This window comes from Erinaceus europaeus, chromosome 13 (assembly GCF_950295315.1).
Source record: "Erinaceus europaeus chromosome 13, mEriEur2.1, whole genome shotgun sequence".
Taxonomy (NCBI): Eukaryota; Metazoa; Chordata; class Mammalia; order Eulipotyphla; family Erinaceidae; genus Erinaceus; species Erinaceus europaeus.
This window is the reverse complement of record NC_080174.1, coordinates 47,069,508-47,078,132: the sequence shown is the minus strand read 5'-3', so window position 1 is coordinate 47,078,132 and position 8,625 is coordinate 47,069,508. Positions and strand designations below refer to the sequence as shown.

Below are 8,625 nucleotides of genomic sequence, written 5' to 3'. Positions count from 1 at the left end.
TGTGGAGACAGAGGCTGCAGCTCCTGTGAGGCCTCTCCCCCCCCTTGCCTGCTGAGCACTGGCGCCAGTTCTGCTGATAGGTGGATCGCACCCCCACCACCACCAGCAGTGCTGACTAAGCGTCTGAAAGATGGTTCCCATGAGCCCATGCTCTCTGGAGGCCAAAGGCCATGCCATCCATAGCCCATTGCCAAGTGGGTCAGCACCCCAAATCACTGACAATTAGGGTTGAATGAAGGCTAAGATTTCTAGTCTTGTACTGTGCCAACCAGCAAGGCCTGGGGCAGTTCTTTTTGCCATCTGACCCTGGGCCATGCCCTTTCCTGCCTGACTCTACCACTCCAGAAGCTTCAAAGTATGTTAATTATCAATAGTTTGGCTTTATTTTAAAAACAGTGAAAAAAAATAAATATCTTTGAAGAGTAAGAGTACAGGAATGGGGTGGAGTGGGGTGGAATAGTGGGGGGTGGGGACTTGGGGGTGCCCTGGCTTCCGTGATCTCCCATAGGGATGCTCCACTGCTCCCAGGCCAGGCTCTGCCATGTCCCCACTGGGGGGGGGGGGGGGCAGGGGTAGGTACCTCCGCCTTCCCTGCCCGAAGCTCCCAGGCTGGGAGCAGCGTCAGCGGAAACTGGACAGAGGATTAAACCTGTGGCGCCTGCCTGTGCCCCAAGCTCCGTTGGGCTGGCGGGCAGGGCAGGCAGGAGCTCTTCCGGGGCCTCCTCAGTGTGGTGCCTGAAGCCTCAGTGGTGACCCATGTCCTCCATGCCCACACGGCCCCACACGCCAAGCACGAAGCTCTCAATGTCACATTCATTGGCACCGCGTACAATGCGGAAGTGGCCCCTCTCGCCCCAGGCTGGACCCCAGGAATTCGCTGCAGTCTGGGGATGAGAAGGGGCAGTGAGTAGGGGAAGGGGAGAGGAAGGAGAGTGGCAAGGAGGCAACAGCCTGAATGGACTCACCCAGTATTTGATTGTAGTTCCATCAGGCAGCTTCTCCTCACCCCACCTGGGGACAGAGTCAGGAGGGAAAAAGGGGCTCAGGCACCTGTCATCAGGGGCTCAAACTGTGGGGAGGGAAGATTTCCTTATCCCTATCCAAGTCCCTACTGCCACTGGTGACTTAGGCTATACCCTTAGGGCTCAGGCAGGTCCCTTGGTTTACCCATCTATGAGTATCCCCATCCTTGTGTGGGGGAAGGAACCAAAGGGATGAGTTGAGGGGTGAACAGAAACTGGGATTGGTTCTTCACTTCAGGACCAGTTCTCAGGAGTCTCACACTCTGTTCCCCACCCATTCCCCCCCCCCCCCCAACAAGCCTGGAAGGCTCAGTTCCAAGGAGTAGAAGGAAGAGACTTAGAGAATGTGGCTGCTTTATAACCCCTTTTAACTGAATCAGTAGTTGCAATCAATGGCTCTGACGTCTCCCAGCACATTAGGCAGGCAACTGAGGTGCTGGGAGAGTGACTAGCCCTGATCGTTGAGTCAAGCAAAGTTGGGCTAGGTATTGAGATAGGGAGAAACTGAGTAGTAACTCTTGAATTCAATGTATTTCATTGAGGTTATTTTATCCTAGTATGTAAGGAAGAAACCATTCCTTCTCAGAAACTATTAAAAGGTTCTCCATTCACATTATGACCTGGGGCAAGTCTCCCCACCCCTCCTCACCCCCCTTGTAGAGTGTGGGTTTCCTCCCCTTTGAAATGGGACTTCCTGGAGAGAGTCAAGGCTGAGAGCCCCTCACCCCCACTCCTGTAAGCCCTGCTGCCCACAATCTTCTCACCCTGTGATCTTGACAGAGTGGGTCCCATGCCTGCGGTATTGCTCTGGCCGCCCAAGGCTCACTGGTGTGTGGCTATAGATGCCACCCTGGTAAAGGAAGAAGTCTTCATGCACTTCCATAAGGGCTGTGGGCAGAGGGCAGAGGAGGGCTGTTAGCACATGGTAGCCGTGTCTGGAGAGCATGCCTGGACTCCAGGGTTTCTCAGGGCACTTCCAAGTGCTGAGGATGGGGAGGGAACTCGGTCTCTTATTTCTAGTCCTAATGCACTTGCTGCTCAGCGCTGGCCAGACCAATTGTACTGCTGCATTCCATATGCATCTGGAACCAGGGGCATTTACCTTGAACAGGACCATTCTCCATCAGCTCCTTCATGATCTCCTTCTCCTGGGAGGGGGAAGGGGAGGAGAGTATTTGTCAGGGGTGAGGTTCCAGCCTTGAGCCAGACTGTCCCTAACCACTTACCCAAATGCAGACTTACACTGGAGCCGAGGCGGTAGGCAGGAGTGACCTGGTAGATATCATTGGCATGAGCATGGCCATTGGGGCATCGGGCAGTGGCCTGGCGCTTGCCCCGACCCATGGCCCGACTGTGCATCATGCATCGGGGTGCAGGGTCCGCTTTGTCTGGCTTGTGGCCTGAGAATGGGTAGCAGTGGTCAGACACAACCCTGGGGACAACAGGAGGGAGCAAGGACAGAATGAGCAGCCTATAGCAGGTATGGCACAGGCCTTCCCAGCAGGGTACCTTCTCAAGCACCCCACCTACTATGCCCTTTTCCCTGCCCACACCCTCTGCAGCTCACCCTCGCCGCCGCAGAAACCACCAGGCACCATCGAGCCGCCCACCACGGCAGCCCTGCTGGTTGTGGGTGTCACAGGACAGCAAGTTCTGGGGTGACAGGACAGGTGTCATGTGCCCCAGAGAGTGGATGGAGACTCTATCAGATGCCACAGCTGGAAGGGGAGACAAAGGGGAGTCAGGGGGCTGGGTCCCGGCCCTCCTTTCCCTTGGTACCAGCACCTATCCTTGGGCTGCGTACCTGCAGTGGAGAAGGCCCAGGAACCAGCACAGTTGCCCTGGTCAAGAGGTTCGTGAATCAGGTTGGGCCACTTCTCAGAAGCCTCGAAGGCCCTGGGCAGACTCTCCTCTGGGCTCAGCACTGTCTGCAAGGCAGAAATCATTCTATCTATCTCCTGATCTTGCCTAGTCCTGCCCCTCAAAGGGTCACCAAGAGCCCAGGCCTGAAGGACTCAGTAGTGTTGACTTGAGCAGAACAGCCAAGCCTGTTCTAGTGCTGCCCTGCTTGCTGTCCGGTGGTATCTGGTCCTGATTGACAGATGAGGTAACTGAGACTAGGAGCAAGAAAATGGCCAGACCAGGGTCACTCTGCTTTCCATCCTCAATCCCTATCTCTTTCCTTCTCCTTGCCTTCTGACCTGATCTGCCACATCCTTCTTCCTACCAGGACCTTGGGCTTCAGGCCCCAAAGGGCAGGGGAGGGAAGCAGCAGAAATCCCATGACCTGGCAGTCCTCCAAGGGAAACAGTAGGAGCCAGAAAATAGCCTGAGGCTCAGGGGAGTAAGGATAGGGGCAGGGTCTGATCACTCCAGCCTTGAGTTGAAGTCCCTCTGCGGGGAGGGCCACTTTGCCCAGACCCTGATTCCTCCCAGCCTGCCTCTGAGGGTTGGTGCCTCCTGCATGGGTCCAGGCCTGTCCTGCCCCAGCTCCCCATCCTCATTCTCTGTGCTGTTCTGGTTCCTATTTCCCCCTAGAGGCTCCTGCTGATGGGAAGGGATAAGCCCTTGCTTCATTCAAGGGTCCACTAAGTCAGCATTTGTTTCTGAGAATTGCTGCTCTCTGGCCAGAGCTGGAGGAGTATAGGTCCTTCCCTTCCCAAAATACCAAGATGACCTCTTTGCCCTTTGGCCCCTGACCCAGTCACACTAGGACCATCAGCATTTTTCCCAGGCCAGGGAAGCTCTGGGAGGAGCCAGTACTGAAATCACAAAACCAAACATGTGATCACCAGTTCTTGCAGTGCAGCAGCTCTTGGTTCTCCTTCTAGGCAAAGGCCCAGTGAAGGGGGGTGACTTGGCCAGTGACAACAGCCTCTTGGTGGGGGACAGGACCAGACCCTTGGAGGAACAGGGGATGAAGAGATGTCTTGTGGGCAAAGATGGACTTACGTGAATCTCATTCATGTTGGCAACAGATGAAGAGGGGCGCATGGTGCCCAGGCGGTAGCGGATGCCCTCATCTAGGGTCATGCCCCAGAAGGCACTGTGGTTCCCAGCCTGCCACCTGAAGGAGAGGGGATGGGAGGGAGTCACAGAGCTGGCAAGGCTGGGGTGTGGTGGTGGGAGGAGGTACATGTGTGTAGTAGTGGTAGGCAATGTATGTACAATGTGGCTGAGTGCACACAAGAATAAATCTGAGAGTGCTGAGCCTGGCAAGACATGCCCCTGAGACAGAGTGTATGGGCACATGTGTGTATAGACACATGCATGTGTGACTCCTGAGGACATGTCCAGAGACTCACCCATAGTTGCCTTGGTTGATGGCATTGATCATGTCTTGGTCCACTAGGCATGGCTCCTGGTCACATTCCCACTGCCCTCTCTCCTGGCAAGTGCTGGTGAGAATAAGAGGGAAGGAAGAGAGAGGTGAGTGGTAGGCTGGGTACCCTCAAAAAACATAAGGCCTCAGAGGACAACATGGGCCTGACATTCTGAGCCAACCTCTATGGTATGATCCCTGGATGACCCCATCCAGTCTGGTGGATTTAAATGTCAACTTCAAGGTCACAGTTCTCGAGTATCTCCTGCCTAGATCTCTCCCTCAACTTCAGATTCAAGAGTGCCATTACTGCTCATTATCAACACTGAGTGTTGAACAACAGCCCAGACAACTCCCAGTCTGAGTTCCTGATTTCCCCTCCTCCCACAAGCCTCAGAAAGTGGCCATTCCATTCTATCTGGAACCCGGGCCAAAGACCTGGTAGTCACCCTCCACTCTTTCACACACAGTCCAATCCACTGGCAGAGGCTGCTGGCTTGACTTTAGACACACACCCAGAACCCAAACCCTGTTCTCTCCTGTGGCACCCAGGGTCCCATTACCTTTCACCTGCATCATGCCTCAGCTCTTCACACTTTGGCTGCAATGAGCTCTCCCCTTCCCCCTATTCCTGCTTCTTTTACCACCTCTTACCCTGGGCCTGAAACACTTGTCCTGTTTATCCTGATCCCTTGAGTCAGCATAAATGTGCCTCCCTGTGTGCCCCTCCCCCATCACCCTGGCCCATTCTGAACTAGCTTTCCCCTTCTTCTTCACACATACAAGCAGGCTTGTGTCTCATCGCCAATAGACTAGAGGCACCAGCACAAGGACAAGGACAAGGACCGCCATGTCCTGGCTGCATCTCCTTGGCCCAGCATGGGGCCTGGCACACAGTTGGTCTTTAATAGATAAGTGGTGCGACTGAACAGAATTCTGTGAATGTTGCCATGCTTTTATAAGCTCATAACTCTGCTATTACAAGATGCTGAAATGCCTCCTTCCAAATCCTCAGTGGCTCCCGCCTCCAACCTTGCCTTTTAAGGAGCCTCAAGGGGACGAAGACCCAGTATGGCTGGGCTCTCCAGCCTCAGGAGTTGGCGGCACTTACTGGGAGGGCTGGACTGCGGGGGTGGAGGTTCTCCGGGCCTCCCCTGCCCTCTCTGCACACTGGGCAGACTCTCTCGAGGCATCACATCCCTTGAGGGCTCAGTCTAGAAGGCCCTGCAGATTGCCCCATGCCCTGGCAGGTGTCCTGCCCAGGGAACAGTGGTCCGGCAGGGAAGGGCTGTGAGAGTTGGTCAGTCACCTCCCCCTCCAGTCTCCATGACTCCCCAAGCAGGTCTAGACAGAGCAGCATTCCAAAGGAGGTCTGGATTGTGGGGTCCCAGGGGAAGAGTGGGAGAGAGTGTTAACCCCCCAATGTCCAGAGCATCATATAGAGCTTTTTTTAAACACACACACACACACACACACACACACACACACACACACACACACACACGTCCTCTCACTAGGAAACAGACTGAAACGCACATGCCCCCACTCTCACTGTGACCCACTCCAGTGAGGCAGTGAAAACAGCTCATGCATAACGCATTCCACAAAGTTTCCTCTTCCCTGGGGCCTCTCAGTTCCCAGCAAAGAGGGCATGGGGTGGAGTGTCCATTAAGACATTCAAGAAGCCCTTCACAGCCCTTTTCCAATTCCCATCTCAGGCCTCAGATTAGAGTAGGAGTTACCCCTGACATTTCCACTCTCCTGCAGGAATGGTGAGGTAGGCTGGGGAAGGCAGACGGCCACACTTCAAGGAAGCCCCTTCTATGTATGGCCTGGCTGGCCATCAGCTCAGACATCCCTGACCGTCATCCGGCCAGGGGCAGCAGATACTGCTGTCAAAGCTTTCATTCCTGGAACTCCCTTTTTTGGGCTCCCCTGTGACATTAAAAGAGGGGCAGGAGCCTAGTCTAAGCAGGCCTGGGCTTAGGGGCTGCCTCAGAGGCCAGGCATCCATGCTTGAGCACTCTTGGGGAATGTTGTTAGAAGTTTGTTATGTAAGATGACATGATCACTGTAAAGCTTCCCAGGTTACAGATGAAGAAACCGAGGCTCAGGGTGGAAAAGGACTTTCCCGTAACAATAAAGTGTGAAAGTGAGGATTTGAATAAAATCTTTTGGACACAAAGCCCACACTGGAAGCTCTCTCCAGTCCCCAAATACTCACCAGCGGTTACAGTTGTCCCAGTAGGTTCCCAAGACTGGATAGATTTGACTCCCATGCATACATCCTGGTGGGAGGGAAGAGAAACAGAGGTGGACCCAAGGCCAGTGACAACAGGCTGACATGGCCAGACTTCAGAAGCCAAGTACTTCTCACCTTAAATTTTCCTGAGTGCATAAGTGAGTTTGTACAATCACACATGTGTACTTGCGCGCACAAACACACATGGCTCCCAGTCCTCCGTGGTGAAACTGACACTGAAACTAAAATGTAAGACCTGTCCTTCAGGGTCATGCACCAACTGGTACTTGGTAGGTGCTCTAGTGGCTCCAGCTTGGATCCCTCTTGCTTCATTTGGATGCCAGCCACAACATGCCTTGAATCCTTTATCACTTAAATGAAGTCAGGGCTTGACAATGGGGGGATGGGAGGGGCATGAGGAAGCTTAAATTCAGAGAAAGCCAGTGACTCTCTTAAAACCACACAGCACTTTGGGATGATCTTCCAGGTATTCAGTCTCACACTTACAGTCTAGCAGAACTGGGGGGAGGAATTCAAGTGATTATTGTATCAGACAGGGGCAAGTTCATGGAAGCAGAAACAGGCAAGAGACAAGGGTCTCTCTCCCTGGTGTGATCAGCCACCTTGGGTGGGAGGTGAGGGGGGTTAGAAAACACTAAGAAAGGACAGAACAAATGGCTAAGATGACCTTGGGCAACCCTGCATGTTTTATCAGCGGGTGAGTCAGCAGGCGGGGCCAGCACCTTCCATGTCCGGAGTGAAGACAGGACTGGGAGAAAGGGCAGGAGGCTGCCCGGCTCCTCAACCAGCCTAGAATCCTACTGACCAAGCATCTTCTATCCTCCAGTCTTGCTGGAGAGATTAAAATTAGAACAGGGACTTGCCGGGGGCTCAGAGAGGGGGGAAACGATCTCTTTTTCCAGAACCTACGCCTCCCCCTGGAAATGTATCTGTCTCATTCCTGACTCTAGGTTTCACAAAGTGACCCACCCTCCTGGCCATCTGGTGCCCACCTTGGATAGGGGGGATGGGGGGATGCACGCCGAGGCAGAAGTCCCAGAAGTCAGGGCAGCAGTCGGAGACGGTACGGTTGCAGAAGAGGTCACAGTAACAGGTGGTGCCCAGGTAGGGCAAAGCACAGTCATCTTCACGGCCACGGCAACACAAGTCCTGCTGCTGGCAGTACCGGCCACCGGCATCCCGGATACCCCGCAGGTGCAGAGCTGGTGCTAGCTCCCGGCGCCAACGCCCCAGCCGCACGCCCAGGGCCAACTCTCCAGCCAGCAGCAGCAGCAGCAGCCCCAGTGGACAGTGCCACATGGTGCCTCCTGTGCCCAAGGAGGGCAGAGGTCAGGGTTCAGAGGTGGTGGGCAGTAGACACTCAGGCACCCCGAAAGCTGAGCTCTTGGCTTCTTGGTGGGGGGCTGGAGAGGAAGGTCTGAGTCCATGGGGTCCATTAAGGCCAGAGACACTGATCCCAGTGTCCCCCCAGGCAGGACGTGAGTATAGAAGCCAGAGTTTACATGGCTGGATTTCTGGGGGGGGGGGGGGTAGGGAACTGGACAAGCATGGAGCCCCCCTCCCACCTTCCAGAGGGACTTCAAGGATAGGAGGTGGGAATTGTGACATTGTAAGTGTCTCCTCTCCTGTCCTGAATCTCTCTGCCCCTCCCTCAGCTGGCAGGTCCTTAACTTTGTGCCCTCGTGTGTCTCCCTGTCTTTCCTGTCATGTGCTCCAATTCCTGGTGCCCCGCTGTCTCTGCTCCCCGCTCTCTCTCTGCCAACTTGTGTTGGTGGAAGGTCCCTTAGCCTGCCCCTCCGTCCTCTGTCTTCGCACCAGCTCCCCTGGGTGCAGGAAAGTGTCTTTACCTGGTGAGGGCTGTGGGCTGTGCGCTGACTGGCCCCCTCGCCTCTGCCCCGCTGCTCCAGCGACTGCGGATCCTGAAAGTCAAGGCGGGAGGGCGGGGCGGGCGGCCTTTTGTACCGCCGGGCCCAGCGCCGCCCCAGCCTGCAGAGGAGGCGGGGCTGGACTCGCACCTG

General features: G+C 55.1%; 1 protein-coding gene across 2 annotated transcripts; it reads right to left on the bottom strand.

Moving 5' to 3' along the window:
• Positions 1 to 360: 360 nt before the first annotated feature.
• TINAGL1 (tubulointerstitial nephritis antigen like 1) lies at positions 361 to 8,604 on the bottom strand. Of its 2 annotated transcripts, none has more exons than XM_007534167.3 (12): positions 8,455 to 8,604; positions 7,600 to 7,914; positions 6,569 to 6,632; positions 4,328 to 4,420; positions 3,975 to 4,089; positions 2,827 to 2,950; positions 2,590 to 2,740; positions 2,265 to 2,454; positions 2,125 to 2,170; positions 1,787 to 1,910; positions 966 to 1,011; positions 361 to 884 (listed from the first exon to the last, which is right to left on the bottom strand). In XM_007534167.3, the coding sequence occupies exons 2-12, from the start codon at positions 7,904 to 7,906 to the stop codon at positions 744 to 746; spliced, it is 1,401 nt and encodes a 466-aa protein (XP_007534229.1). In that variant the 5' UTR covers positions 7,907 to 7,914; positions 8,455 to 8,604; the 3' UTR covers positions 361 to 743. The 2 variants fall into 2 exon arrangements, with proteins under 2 accessions (XP_007534229.1, XP_016048455.1); XM_016192969.2 differs by having other exon boundaries at positions 7,600 to 8,010; positions 8,455 to 8,585.
• Between the last annotated feature and the right edge of the window lie 21 nt (positions 8,605 to 8,625).

Excerpts from the sequence above, each read along its gene's own strand:
- TINAGL1 (XM_007534167.3), bottom strand. The coding sequence starts at position 7,906 with ATGTGGCACTGTCCACTGGGGCTGCTGCTGCTGCTGCTGGCTGGAGAG. Across the intron at positions 2,741-2,826 it reads CTGGGCCTTCTCCACTGCAG|CTGTGGCATCTGATAGAGTC; the intron begins GTACGCAGCCCA and ends CTCCCCTTCCAG. Across the intron at positions 1,012-1,786 it reads CACTCTGTCAAGATCACAGG|GTGGGGTGAGGAGAAGCTGC; the intron begins GTGAGAAGATTG and ends CTCTGTCCCCAG.